Source organism: Callorhinchus milii, unplaced genomic scaffold (genome assembly GCF_018977255.1).
Source record: "Callorhinchus milii isolate IMCB2004 unplaced genomic scaffold, IMCB_Cmil_1.0 Scaffold1, whole genome shotgun sequence".
NCBI classification, from domain to species: Eukaryota; Metazoa; Chordata; class Chondrichthyes; order Chimaeriformes; family Callorhinchidae; genus Callorhinchus; species Callorhinchus milii.
Genome location: NW_024704742.1, coordinates 129,350,938 through 129,366,500, shown reverse-complemented (window position 1 = coordinate 129,366,500; position 15,563 = coordinate 129,350,938). Strand labels below are relative to the sequence as shown.

The 15,563-nt window shown below is 39.8% G+C and overlaps 1 protein-coding gene across 1 annotated transcript in view; it reads right to left on the bottom strand.

Moving 5' to 3' along the window:
- LOC103181023 (probable E3 ubiquitin-protein ligase HERC1) overlaps positions 1-15,563 on the bottom strand; it is a 123,293-nt gene that overhangs the window by 100,869 nt on the left and 6,861 nt on the right. The window contains exons 2-8 of the mRNA XM_007897212.2: positions 9,114-10,055; positions 7,652-7,747; positions 5,418-5,597; positions 3,295-3,606; positions 2,733-2,829; positions 1,909-2,052; positions 421-548 (exon numbers count right to left, since the gene is read on the bottom strand). Coding sequence (XP_007895403.2) covers positions 421-548; positions 1,909-2,052; positions 2,733-2,829; positions 3,295-3,606; positions 5,418-5,597; positions 7,652-7,747; positions 9,114-10,055 — 1,899 coding nt within the window. The remainder of the gene's footprint in view (positions 1-420; positions 549-1,908; positions 2,053-2,732; positions 2,830-3,294; positions 3,607-5,417; positions 5,598-7,651; positions 7,748-9,113; positions 10,056-15,563) is intronic.

Here is a 15,563-nt window from a genome sequence, read left to right as displayed (position 1 = left end):
TTTTGCCTACGAAAATGGCATTATACTTGATAGCAATTATTCATAAAGCATTTTTAAGATATTTCCATGTGATAAGGTGCTTTAAAATTTCAACTTACATAAATTGTCATAGCCATTCCAGCTGTTGATTACCCTCTTTGTATAGAGTTCCTGGTGTCGGTCATAAAATTATCAGTTATAACCCTTAAACCTGGGCACTCCTATCCATCTGCTTTCACAATGGATTGTTTATGATCACTGAATTGTTTAACTTGTTTAAGGTTCTGTAATTTTAATGTAATTTACTTCTCTTTCATGTAGTTCAAGATTATAGCTGAGATTAAAGGATTTTCCAGAGACTTTAATCTATAACAATCGATACCAGCGTTAATACAAAATCACCACAGAATCATTCCTTTTCCACATGGAAAATCACCTTACCTGTCCAGCAGACGTTAATGCAAGTGAGGACTGGCTCCCAGCACACGCCTTCCTGATGTACAATCCCTGCAAACATTCAACTACCTTTGGCCTGTAGACTCGGTTAGTGTCCCCGTGACCAAGTTTACCTAAGATCACAAGATTATTTCAATTATCACAATACAAGTGAAAAAGGGAAATGTATACTGCAATGGTTTAGAACAATAAGGATTTTAACATGATAGATTTTGGAATCCGTGCTATGAAGGCAACACTTGGTGGTTAACTGTGGAATTCTATATTACCCCATCAATGAGGAGATGTCAGAATGCACGAGTCAAGAATTTAAGATTAAATGATATCTTCTTCCAAACCACTGAGTACATGCATTTCCTATTCTTACTTCCTATACGTTAAAACCAGTTTTGCCAGTTATCAGTCGATGTGCAAAATCTATCAAACTCTCTTTGTAAGACCTTTACCTCCTCCATTGATTCCACAGTTCACCCCAACTCATCATCTGCAAATTTAACTAATTTACACTGGGTCTGCGAATTCAGATCAATAATGTATGCAAGGAACAGAAGAGGCACAGACCCCTGAGGCACCCTATGTAATATCCCGCCATTTTGACCCAGTTCCCCTAAAAATAACCCTCTGCTTCCTTCCCTTTCACGACATGTCCACGTCTTGCTTCAGTTTGTGAAGCAGCGTTTGATGTGATATTTTGCCCTCAACAGGAAGATTACATTTGTGATACAATCACTGCAGGTTATCAGAGGACAATTAATCTTGACTGGATTACTGAAACATAACATAAAGAACAATTAATACAGACTGCGGAACACCGGGGAGGTAATACATCGAGCACTAAACAATCTCACGAACTGAGAATCCAAAGCTCCAGCATTTATCAATATCATCAATCTCACTGTTTGCTACTGCCTTCAAAAGTGTACACCTTACGTTTTTTCTTTAGTTTGCACACTTCAATGTCCCATGAAGTGAACGATCAATTTTGGCAATCAGGCGTGATATCAAATGCAGGGAATTTAAAAAAAAATTGGACAGATTTTTCTCTGGAAATTAAACAATTGAGAGGGGACCTGATAGAGTTGTCACAATTTATTAATAAAGGAGACAAATAATAAACTCTTTCCTCACTAGTTTGTGAATTCAAAACAATAAGTTATAAACATAAGACTATAACCTTATAAACAGTGGATCTAAGAGATTTTAAGAGGGTCAACTTTAAGCATAGGGTGGTGAGAATGTTGTACTTCTTGTCTGAAGCTGTGGTGGAAGCAGAAAGCATCAACCTATTGAGAAGAAAGCATGATGCACGTTTGAAGGGAGAGAATAAAAGGATTTGGAAGAGGGGATAAACAGCCAAAAATGACTCTAGTTTGTGATGGTTATTTATGAGTAGATAAAAAACTGTTAAGAAAAGAAACCATTGAAAGCTGCATATTATTTCTGATGAATCACTAAGTGGAAATATAGCCTTACCATTGTCTCCCCCTCCAAATGACCACACTGTTCGTCCATCCTGAGACACAGCGATGGTATGAGAGCTGCCACAGGCTACTTGACCAACACTGCTGATGTCCTTGACAAGAGCTGGCAAATTACGGCTATGGCTGTCACTATGTCCTAAAGTTTGAAAAAAAATTCCAAAGAAAATACATCAAACATGACACTGTTTATCACCTTTTTTTATTATGATACAAGACTAGTTTGCTGCTAAAAAAAATTGTAATAATCAAATAAGTCACTCAAAGTATATTTCAATGCTAGAACGTGTCACAGGGTGACCCCATTAAGTGCTTCTCCAGAGTTAGAACCCCAATACAATTTTATATTTAAAAGGCACCTTTCACATTGGGAGGACATCCCAAGGCAAAACAGCAACTAATAATATTCAATAATACTTTGCCAAATTTCAGTTACCCAAGAAACTAAAAGGAAACTAAAACCTAGAAGGTCATGCTTGAAGGCTTAGTTGAGGAAGGGCAGGAGGAAGCTCATTGGAGCATAAACACTGGCAGAGACCAGTTGGGCCGAATGGCCTGTTTCTGTGCTGTATATTCTAATGTAAACAAAAAAAACAAGACTTTCAGGTCAGCGCTGACATCACGGCCTGCTTTGCATACATAGAAAGTAATGTTGATAATCCAGTAGCTGGTCATTTTAGTGCAGGACCTGGGAGTGAGTGAGTCAGCCGGCTGTGCGTTCACATATTGAACCTGCCTATCAAGTTTGGATTTTTATGGATCTCAATACCACGTTATAACAGGGCAACACTGTACAGCCCTAGATCCATTTGTACTCACCAAGTCTCCCAAAGTCACCCTCTCCCCAGGTATAAAGCTCTCCATCAGATGTAACTGCTGCACTATGCCTGTAGCCTGCAGACACACAGACCACAATCTGCAAAAGAAAAAAAAGTGAATTATTTGAAGGGTCTTAAACTTCAAAGACTTATTTATTTGATAAAATAATAATCCTTGCATTTGATAATTACACTGGAGAGACGTCTCAAAGCGCTTCACAAGATGTACAAAGTGTTTTTGACTGTTTTTTGTGGTGAAATGCGGCAGCAATGTTCCACAAACAGCTGCTATAGGAATCATCCCATATCAATGTTCCAGGATTCTGCAATGAGATGTCTACCTGACACAATGTTAGATCACAATGCTAAATTGGACATTCTATTACAACTACTGTAACATGCAGAGTCCTGGAAAAGTGTGGATCTTTCAGAAATTATATTGATCAGCAAGCTTAAGGCAAAGCAGAATTTCACTTGTAACAAAATGTGCATGGGGCAGAAATAAAAAATTATGTTTGAAATAGAAAAGCTGCATTAGGATAACTTCAAATGCTATACAGTACCTTTCCTAATAATGGTCCTTGAATCAGCTTAGGATATTTCTGTGTTGCACTGTTTCCATGCCCCAGCTTTCCATAATCACCATCTCCCCAGCTGAATACATCTCCCTCAGTAGTCACAGCTAACGTGTGACCATCAGAGCCTTTAGAGGAGGAGATTTTCCGGATGCTGCGATGAGGTTCAAAGGTCAGCTTTTTTGGTGCAGATTGATTGTTAGAGTCTCCTAAGCCGAGTCTGCCATAACTCCCCTTTCCACAAGCTTTCACAGAACCATCGTCGGAAATTGCAAATGTGCAGTATTGTCCAGCCTCAATCTGGGGGAAATGTTAGTAAAAGATAAATAAATATTAGATTTGATAAAAGAAAAAATGTACGAAAAAGTAATGATGATCCTGCCATTTTGTAGGAAATAGCAATCTGATACAAATTTAAAAATTAGGAATCCGATGATTCATTTTCTGGATGCTCCAATTAAGTCACTTTTTTTCTGTGCTATTTCACAAATATAAAATAGTGTGTAAAGATACTGATCTTGAATCACAATTACCTCAGGCTTCTGCATCCTATAATCAACATTTCCTTTGTTTTGTTTTCTGGTGTTGCACATATTCCTTTTCGTATCTTAAAAACTTCAGTCACATTTCTCTTCCCCTCTTCACATGAGAACATACTAAGCTACATTAACTTCTCTTTATTGAATGAATCATTTCCTGCTTTTCTTTGAAATTCTGTCTTTATTTACAAAAGCTCAAACCCAAAAGGTGAACACATAGCAGTAATGTGAAATAATAATAATCTTTGCATTTGATATAGCGCTTTTCACGACCCCTCAAAGCGCTTCGCAGAATATGCTGTAAAGTGAATTGACTGTATAATTGTGGGTGAAACATGGCAGCCAATTGCACACTGCAGTGTGCACAAACAGTCGTGGATTGAGTGACCAAATTGTTATTGCTTTTTTTTCTTGAGGGATTATTATCAGGCGTGCAGAGTAAGGAAACTTGCCCAAGGTTTCACCCTGCTGGAAATCAAACTCAGGTCTCTCGCTTGCAAAGCGAGTGCTCTAACCACTGAGCTGCAGGACTCCACACTTAATGTAAAAGCCTTTGTAGTCGAGCAGAATCCACATCAGATTTCAAGAGGGAACTCGAAGATTTACATCTACTGTACAGCAATAATAAGGATTACCTCTGAGATGGAATTCTAATAATAATCCTTGCATTTGATATAGCGCTTTATCACATCTTTGAGACGTCTCAAAGCTTCAGAGTATTCTGTAAAGTGAATTTGACTACATATTTTGTGGGCGCAATGCGGCAGCCAATTGTGCACAGCAGTGTACAAACAGTCGTGGATTGAAATAACAATTAATTATTATTATCTTTTTGAAGGAATTATTACCCCCGGATAAGCAATCCACCAACCAGGCTCCTACTTATTGCTAGGTAAACAGAGCGTATGGAGTAAGGAAACTTGCCCAGAACTGTAAATTTACAAACTGTAACCACTGCCACTGTCCTACCATAACCTCTGTTGATCACAAGATTTCTGTGTAGCAATTATAAAATAGCATGCAGGTAATCTCTTAAAAATCAGGGTGCTTGCTAATGCAGTGAATCGTTACCCAAAGACATTGTGCCACAAAGTTATACACCCACCAGTCTGTGCCGGTATTTATAGTCCACGCAAGTCTCCACCCATTCCTCACCGCCTTCCTTCTATTCCTTTCTCCATCATATGAAGGTCGAGCTGCCTCTCAAGTGCATTAATACCATTTGCTTTAACCACCGCTTTGGGCTTTGAATTCCATATTTTCACTACCCTTCTAAATTCTCTTTTAGATCTCCTAGTTGCTTTCTTATTATAGTTGTGTCCCCTTAAATACGAACACCCCAAAAAGCCTACATATGCTAATGTTATCAAATCCTTTTTTTAAAAATAATTTTAAGCACCTCTAGTAGGTCCCAATGTTAAACGTCTCTTTTCTAGTAAAAATATCTAGTGTTAACCTGCTTCTGCAAAACCGTTTATGGATAGTTATCTTCATTACACGGCTCTTATGCACAAGTACAGGTTAGCACAATGTTATCACAAACACTAAGTTCTTGATCTTAAACCTGCTTACCGTCTGAGCATTGGCAAACCCGTGTGCTAATTTGGGTTGCAATATTTTTTCCAGTGTTCCTTCTGCGAGTTGATGGCTGCTGTTGCTACCCCAAACGTATACTGTACTGGACTCACTCTCTCGGCTCTGAGAGTTATGTGAACTGGTGCTGCACAGGCAGTCTAAGGCTAGCCTGCAAATCTAAAAGGAGGAAAAGCAGACCAGTTAGCATGAAATACTACCGAGATTCAGAAAGCCTAAAGAAATGTTCAGCACTGCAAGCCAGACAAATTAATTCAAATTAGTACACCAGTAAGTTATTCTCCAACAATAAATAGGCATTTATTCTATATTGTCAGTTTTTATTTTAATGAAACCTGAGTTGGGAAGCTACTTATTTGTGGAAGGCATTGTAGACCAGCTCAATCCTATTCTCAACATCTCTACAAATGTGGGGGAGGGAGGGGCGGCTGTGAATAGCAGCAAGAATAGAATTTTATCTGCACATTGTCAGTTATACTAGAGTTATAAAAATTGTATCTGTTATTACGTGAGAATAAATTTTTTTTTGGTCAATTTTCTCCTCCACCAACTATAGCTAGTTACATTCCAAGGTGTAAGAGAGAACCCAGGACCTAAGCAGAACCATCACCTACGTGGCACAAATAGAACAATGCTCTGTGCCAAGCCAATCAGATAGAAAACACCAATTCAACAAATCCTCAGAAATCTGTTCCAGGAACGACCTTAAGATTTATTTTTTCACTCGTTCCAACTATAATGCCAATAGCACTCCCTTATCAAATAGCACTATTCAAACACAATCCTTGGCACTTGTCAAAAATGAGCCTTACTATTGAGATGAAATTCTAGAACTGCAAGTTTACAAACTTGTAATGACTGCCACTGTCATATCATAACTTCCGTTGATCATGAGATTATCCTGTACCATTTGTAAAACAGCACCCAGCTAATCTCTTAAAAATAACGGTTCAAACTACTGCAGTGAATTGTTGCACAAAAACATTGTGGCACAAAGGTATAGTGTCTGGGGCCACTATTGAGATGAAGATGGCAGGGGTTTCAATCTTAGCCAAGGCATTGGGGGAGGAACCAAACAGTGGTAATATATCTCCCTATGTGAAAGGATGCCAAAAAATACAATTAGTTTTTCTTTTAAAAAAGGAGTCAATCTGAGCTATTCTTGGGCACCTTAGCTCCTAGCAACTGTTTCAAAAGTGACAAACACATCCCTGGGTGCAGCTCACCTGCAACCATCTTAGTTGTGGAATGGTACATTGCCTAGGCCCTAGAGAACCAAAAGAGAATAGGGAAGAATAACTAGCCTATTTTTAAAAAAAAATTTAAAAATTGGGTTTGAAACACACTGATAGATAATAGCTTTTCATTTTGTTACTTAGCCACAGCTCTTGTAAATCACAGGGATGAACTGCAACATTACAGAAATGGTCACTGCTTTTAAGTGTTATTTATGGCACTGTCTCATACAAAACTGTCCCAGCCTGCCTGCAAATTTCTGAAATTATGTAATTTCTGCTTAAGCAAAGTAAAGTTTGAAATTGAACCAGTTAAGAAAAAGGTACACCTCTCACAATACTATAATTGGAAAGCAAGTACAGTTCTAATTAGATTATGTACAGCAAGTGAGCTGCTTTCACAGTCTCCATAGAAAACTTCTCATCTCAGCTGTAAAATTGGTGTCCAATATCAAGACAAAGTACTAGGGGAAGGGGATTCACCAAATTAGGGCAAGTCATCCAGTGCACCACTTAAGTGATCATGTTCCATGTGCAGGTATTAATCAGCACAGTTGGCAATGAATGTTCCTAATGGGAAATCTCAAGAATCAAGCACATCAGATACAGAGAAGAGAAGTTGGTTATTCAGTCCCTCAAGATAGCTCTGCAATTTTAGCAGATCACATCGTCAAAATGCACTTAAAACAACAACAAAATGACATTTGCATAGCTCCTTTTATTAATTAATTTCATTCATTAATTGGAAGTCCACATCAGTGAACTTGACAGCTTAGACTAGGTGAATGGGGCAGAGTGAATTAAAATAATAAGGCATATAAAAATATTCACATTAAAAGTACTTCGAGAAGAATGAAATTGAAAAAAATGTTGCCAAGAAAACAACAAATTGTACTTGGATTATTCAGTCAACAGTTATCTCCATTTTATAATATAAAATACTATGTAAATTGTGAAAGTAGTGAAAGCAGTACAAACCTCTTCAAAAACACAAACTGCAGCATTAGCAAGAGAACACAGACCATTTGGAGTCTTCTTCAGCTCCTGATTCTGAAGGTAATCTACACACATATTCTAGAATAAAAACAGAAAATAAATAAATAAGTGTTTTGGCAAATAAATATCCACTATATTGTGCTCAAGGACTCAAAAGGCGGGATGAGTGAAAGCAAGGTTCTTTCTATATATTTACAATTTGCAATGAAAGATCAGAATAAGTAACCAGTCAGTTTCCATTCACAGATACCTTTACTTGATTAGTTAGAAACTATCCTTTTAAATATAAATAAAGCAATACTGTTGCTTAAGCCCCATCTGAAAAGAAGGCAAGACAGAAAATATGGAGAGGAAGATATCCTTTCCCTTGGTGTAAAATATACAACTACCAAAATGTATTTAAAACTGTTCACTACTTGTGGGAGGCAATACCATAAATAAATAGATTAAGGACAGAGAGAACACACAAATAAGATTGGGCCATTGAGCTCATTGAGTATGCATTTATTAATTGTATTAAATTATGGAATAACGTATCTTTCTCATCTAGTTCCAAGTATTTTCTCCATATCTGTAACTTCTCAAGTACCAATTCCTTCTCAAACACCTGTGATCTATGTTCCAGAGTATTCCACATTCATACAATCATCAAGTAAATGTTTCCTCAAATCACCTTTAACCAGAAGAGGTCTAATTTGAAAATTATTTGGACACGATATTCCAGATCAAGTGCAATACAGGGTAAAATCAATCTACATCAGTTTTCCCTTTATTATTTCATAGATTTCAATCAGATCCCCCTTAACTTGCTCAGCTCTAGGGACTATAACCCAGTTTTATTCAGTCGCTCTTCTCTTCATAGGTAATTATGTCTTGGAGTAGCGAATCTCTTTTCCTAAAGAGGGGTGACCAAGATTTCAATAGAATATTTCAGATGAAGTCTAACCAGGACATTTTAGTTTGCTTTCATATTCCAGTTAACTTGTCAAAATCCCAGCATTTCACTGAACTTTTTGATTGCTTTCTGCACCTCCAAATGATAATGTGTGGATGTGGATGGCTTCCAACAATCCTCCTAACTACCACCTCAAAGTTTCTGTCAAAACCATGTTGCCTCTCCCTGGTCAGCTCATACATATCCAGGTTCTCAGTTTGTCTGTCCCCGAATTTGAAATCATAGTGCGGTTCAGAACCAGAAACAGCGCATTCCAAATGCAGAAATACATTTGCATGTTATTCAGTCTTTAGTCTGACTGAATAACATGCAAATGTATTTCTGCATTTGGAATGCGCTGTTTCTGGTTGTAAACCGCACTATGATTTCAAATATTCTGAAATATTAAGAATCCATGCCTTTGATTTACCATCTTATCACTTCGCTAGGAAATGTCAAAGCGCTTCAAAGAATTTATTGTAAAGTGGATTGACTGTGTGTTTTACTTACTGAAGAATGCTTCAGTTGCTCCAAAGATTTTAAAAAACAATCATGTCCGATCATTCCTTCTTTATCTGGTGCAAAATGAGCATTAGCAGCAGCTGCTGAAGCAGCCAATGCTACTTCAATCCATTCCAGCAGGAACTTCAAGGAGCCACGCTGCACTGCAAGGCCTAACAGGAGCTCTGAAGCCAATCTTCGTCCCTCACTGTCAGCCCCAGAACTGGGCATGGTCATCTTCTTCAGAAACATAGTCACTTGCGTGAGGCAGTCCAGACCGACTTGCGGAATTTTATTTTCGTTTGCTAGAGAAAGCGGAGGTAGAGAATTGATAATTGTGCACGCTGTACACAAAACATCATTGCACAGGCTCAAGCTTGGATCCAGCTTCGATTGTTGCCAGTTTTGTTGAATTAGTGCAAACAGTAGGCTTAGGCCAGTCTTCACTCCCAGCTCGATTAGAACATCAGTACCTGATTTTACTCTGGTATTCCTGGCCAATGTATCTCTCAGATCCAATCTGCTGTCCGAACTCTGCCTTTGTACTTGCTGCCCTGATCTAAACCGATCATGGTATTTGTTAGAAAGTGCATAGAAGATTCTTTGAAGCGATACTAATCGCTTATGCAAGGCTACAGCATAAGGCGAATTTCCAAAGACTATCCGAGCCAAATTTTGTTGGCTGTTGAGCAGTGCAGAGAGATACTGCTCACGTTCTTCCACAGCTGAAGACTCATGCTCGAAATCTGGCAGTCGAGGGCCTATTAGGTGTTGTGCCTGCTGAGATACTCCGACCACTTCTTTGTTGTTGAGCAGCTTTTCATATAATGCTGTGGCACCTTCCCTTGTGGCTGCAGACTCGCTGTCTTCCAAGGCCCAGGAACTGTTCAGATGTTCAAGCCACTTCAGTATCACATTCGTGGGACATGAAACCATTTTACAATCTTGAGTCTGAAAAATAAAGGGGGCAAAATGTATGAGCACAGAAAGTATGAAAATAATATTCTATTTAACTCTTGATATTGCCTATCAAAAACCATCAGCAATTTGTATTAAATTCAACATTAAGCACCACTAAACATATACCTTTAACAATGTAATCTATATCCTTAACTTGCTAAAGTTCTGAAGTTTATGGTAATGATAATAATTCTTGCATTTAATATACTGCCTTTCAGTCCAGGAGGTTGTCTCAAAGCGCTTCATAGGATACATAATAAACACAGTAAAGTCTCTTATAGCAATGTCCTACATGAAGTGAATGACCAATTTTGTCTGGGAGATTGTTGGTCAAGATACCATGAGAAACTCCCTTCTCTTTTCAAACAGTGCCATGGGATCTTTAATGTCCACCTGCACACATTGTAGGAAAAAAATAGTTCTAATGTGCTGTTTAACAGAAGATCTGATTATATCTTTCCTAAAACAGAATAGATATTACCATTGTTGCCTAATTTAACATCACAGATTAAAAGATTCAGTAAGTAGGACAATTTTCAGTTTCAAGGACTGGGTTTAAATCCAGAGGTGGATTAAGCGTCTTCTGTTGGCCAATATGACTATAAGTAACTGAATGAATCAAGATCACAAGAGCAGCTTTAAATAAAGGTGGACATTCAGCCAATTTGACGTCACACTTACAGAATAATATTACCCATCACACCGTTTCTTATATTGTGTGTCTAACTACACTAGACATTAGTTTCCCACTGACATTTTGGGATATTATCTCCACAAAAGTCCATAATAATTGTTACAACAGGAGCTACCTATCTGAAGTTGTGTTTTTTNCCCATTACATTAAACTTCTGATTATTGATTCAATTAGTTTTCCAATTATTGAGTTCTGGCTATGGGTTTGCAATTCCAGGTATGTCTTGGTTACACTTCTTGCACATGGAAAAATTTTCTGCTTCCCAGTCTGTTAGAAACTCACAACTGTTGACTCACTCCTTCAAACTCTCCTTCTCACCTATCTCTTTAAGTAACCCTAGGTAGAGTTAATCTCAAAATTCCACAGCAACACTACATGAACTGGATGTTCATCACACTACTACCTCCAAGAAGACATTTAATATGTTGACTTACAATAAAACCTATGAAGCACTTGGAGATATTGACAAGATAATAAAATGCTGTACTAAATGGAAGGATTACTGATATATTACTGTATTTATCTCCTGGTTGTCCTCATTTTCAATTCCCTTTTGGGTCCTTTTAAACTTTAAAATTTCATCTTGTGCTGAAATGTTTTGCATTATGGTTTCTATCTCTTACTGTAGCTATTTCCAAATCCAGATCAGAGGACAGAGGTAAGATTGGGGCAGAAGTGGAGAATGTTCTAGAGATAGTCAAAAACTGAGTGCAAGGTTTGAAACAGAAATTTAGTCAAGGAATACATCAAGTGTAAGCACAAGTTCAATTAAGAGCAGATAGGGATGAGAAAGGGAGCTACAGGACACACTGATGTTGGTTTGCAACTTATCTTGAGAGACAGAGTCCCAAATTAATCCATCTCAGCCCCTTGGGATGTCCTCCCGACGTGAAAGGTGCTATACAAATGTAATTTTGTATTGTATCCATTAGATTTCCTCCTTCCCTACGAAAAATACATATGTGGCCTTTACTTGAAACAGCTGAGAGCAGCTGAGAGGCAATCATGTTTTGTCAAGCTATATAGTATTGTACTTGAGTCAATAAAGCACTAATACAAACAACCACAATCAGCAAAATTGTTTCCAACAATTCATTACCGACCAGTGCCTTTTCCAGTTGAAGTACACAGTTATCCAGTACTGTAGCTCACAAATATCACCTGACAACATCTTTAAAATTGATTTACAACCATAAAAATAGTAAGTCATCCAATCGTGCAACATCTTAAGCACCAGGCTCTGGCATGAGGTAATGCCCAATATTTGGAGTAGAATTGGCTCCAGGAAAGTCACAGCTGCTTCCATGGACCTTAGGACTCAACTATGACACATCATAACAATTACAGCCTAGGAACAACAACAAAATTACATTTATAGAGTGCCTTTCACATCGGGAGGATATCCCAAGGCACTGGACAGTCAGAGGTCAGGATCCAAGCATGGGGGAGGGGTGGGGTAGGGGTGAGGGAAGGCAGAGAGGTGGAAGGGCGACCGAAGGCACGATCGAAGAGGAGGGTCTTGAAACCGGACTTGAAGGAAGTAAGTGAGGAAGCGAGGCGAAGGGACTGTGGGATGGAGTTCCAGAGGGTGGGGGGCAGAGAGGCTGATAGCTCGGCCACCGATGGTAGGGCAGGTCGGGCGGGAGACAAGGAGCAGGCCGGAGCCCGCTGACCAGGCAGTTTGGTAGGAAGTCAGTAGGTCAGAGAGGTAGGAGGGGGCAAGGCCATGGATAATGTTAATAATAATACTTGCATTTGATGTAGCGCTTTCCACATCTTCTAGACATCTCAAAGCACTTCACAGAATATGCTGTAAAGTGAATTGACTGTATATTTGTGGGCGAACGCGGCAGCCAATTGCGCACAGCAATGTCCCACAAACGGTCGTGAATTGAAAATGACCAAGTTATTATTGTTTTGTTTTGGAGGGATTATTATTGGCCTTGAAAGTGAGGACGAGGATCTTGAATTCGATCCTCTGAGGGATGGGGAGCCAGTGGAGTCAGGCGAGAGTGGGAGTGATGGGGTCACGGAGCCTGGTGTGCAAGAGTACACGAGATGCAGAATTTTGGATGATCTGCATCTTGTGAAGGGAAGAGTTGGGAAGGCCGATGAGAGTGAATTTCCATAATCGAGCCTTGATGTGACCAAAGGGTGGGTAAGGGCTTCGCAGCTTGAGGGGTGAGGCAGTGACGGAGTCTGGCAATGTTGCGTAGGTGGTGATAGGCAGTGCCAGTCATGGCGCGGATGTGGGGGAGAAAGGACAGTTCAGCGTCAAACAAGACAACAACAACAAGATTCCATTTATTGAGCGCCTTTCACGTCGGGAGGACGTCCCAAGGCGCTGGTTCCTGACTGGCTTAGTGAGGTTGAGTGTGCAGCCGTGGAGGCTGATCCTGCCAGGTGCGGAGGTGCTAGCGCGAGCCAATTAAGAGGGCCTCGGTATTGCTGACATTTAGCAGGAGAAAGTTGTCCCTTGTCCAGGATTTGATGTCGGACAGGCAGTCAATCAGGATGGCAGTAGTCCTAGAGTTGAGGATGGAGGCAGAGAGATAAAGTTGGGTGTCATCCACCGACATGTGAAAATTTACCCCATGTCTGTGGATGATGTCACCAAGGGGGAGTATGTAGAGGGTGAAGAGGAGGGGACCGAGGATAGAGCCTGAGGAATGCCGCACGAGACAGTGTGGAGGCTGGAGGAGAAGCCATTGGCTGAGACAAAGTAGAGGGGGTGTGAAAGGTAGGACCTGAACCACTCAAGGACAGAACCTTGGAGGTTGAGGTGAGAGGAGAGGCGGTGGAGGAGGATTGAATGATCCACAGTGTCAAAAGCGGCGGAGAGGTCGAGGAGGACAAGGAGGCAGAGGGAACCCTGGTCACACATGGTCAGGATGTCATTTGTGACATTGACCAGAGCAGTTTCCGTGCTGTGGGCAGCACGGAAACCCGAATGGAGGGGCTCATGGAGGGAGTGGGAGGAAAGGAAAGAGCGAAGCTGGGAGGCAACGGCTCTCAAGAACCCTGGACAGAAAAGGGAAATTGGAGATGGGCCGGTAGCTAGATAGCTGTGTTGGGTAAAAAAGGAAGGTTTCTTCAAGGTGGGGGTGATACTGGCTGTTTTGAGGGGGGTAGGAACAGTGCCAGGTGACAGGGGGAGGTTGATGAGGCCATTCAACCCATCAAGCATTTAATTGGTGCTAACTCATCTACAGTCGGTGACTAACCAAATATCAATTCCCGGCTCTTTCCCCATACCCCTTCCTTTATAATAATAATTCTTGCATTTGATATAGCCCTTTTCACGTCTTTTCGACATCTCAAAGCACTTCACAGAATATGCTGTAAAGTGAATTGGTCATATATTTGTGGGCAAAACCAGCAGCCGAATGTGTACAGCGGTGGCCCACAAACAGTCGTGGATTGAAAATGACCAATTTATTATTGTTTAGTTTTGGAGGGATTATTATCAGGCGTGTGGAGTAAGGAAACTTGCCCAAGGTTTCGCCCTGCCTGGAATTGAACCCAGGTGTCTCGCTTGCAAGGCGAGTGCTCTAACCACTGAGCTACAGGACTCCACAGTCCTTTACATTCTATGGCTTCAACATTTCATCCAATTTATTTTTTTAGTGCTGTTATGGTTTCAGCCTCAACAGCTAAACACTTAATATTCTCATAAGCCTCCAGGTGAAAACATTTCTTCTTTTCTCCCTCAAGTAATAATACATACATGAGATTAATAATAGATTAAGTATAATAGTTTCTGATTGTTGGAATTTATGTAAATGACTGAAGAAGCAAGACTTGTCTCATATATTCAAGAGCGCATGTGACATAGGTGGGAAAGTCTCTCCCTCACATTTTACCCTTTCAGAGCAATTTAGACAGGAACAGGAACTCAGTAGTATGAGGGAAAATAATTTATTTCTCCTCCTTACCCCCCTGGCACCACAAATTGGTGCCCCCAATGCGCTGTACTTAAAGTGAAAGGATTTGCAACAATATACTTAAAACAGTTTTCTCGAGTCCTCTTAAAACAAGCTGCTTCTAGGACTGTTTGGAAATAGTTACTATGAATCCAGCATAAATGGAGGTGGCCACGTTTTTAACCATCCCTATAAACTCAAGTTGACATTAAAATGAAATTACCCATACTTTTGGCAAGAGTTGTATGAAGATACCACAATTGGGAGTATTCTGCGTTCTATCTTCCACCCCATTCTACCCAAATGCTAATATACTACTGACCGAAGCAATAAAATTGACAATGAGGACAGATACAAACGCTTTTTCTAAGCACCACAAACCACTCCAGCCATGCATGTTGAAGCTTAGAAATCTACTACACTAGATGATATGGCTAGTATGGCTGTTAAATGTCTGGGGAAAACTGCCAGCAAGAGACAAGCTGTCCATCAGAGCATTTGCCAAACATTATCTATACACTTCATGGTAAACTAGTGAGACAGACTCGAGACTTTGCTATAAATTTTCTGCAATGTTCTGCACAATAATTCTGAAATGTTGTGATGTCCTGACATTTTTAAAATCACAGCATTTTCTTTTTACTCAACATTCCTTCAGTTTGTTTTGCTGTGCTGTCCTGGAAAGGAATGCTTGGAATTGTAGTATGCCATAAGTGGTGTAAAAACATTTTGATTTATAGCCCATACTATTAATATCACATGAAAGCACATGAAAAGTAATTTGGACAACAATATCTGGTTGCTGAATGTGGCTTAGTTATCAATTTCATCAATGTGTGGCACATTTAGTCCCAGGGTGGTTACAGATAGAGATAACAACAA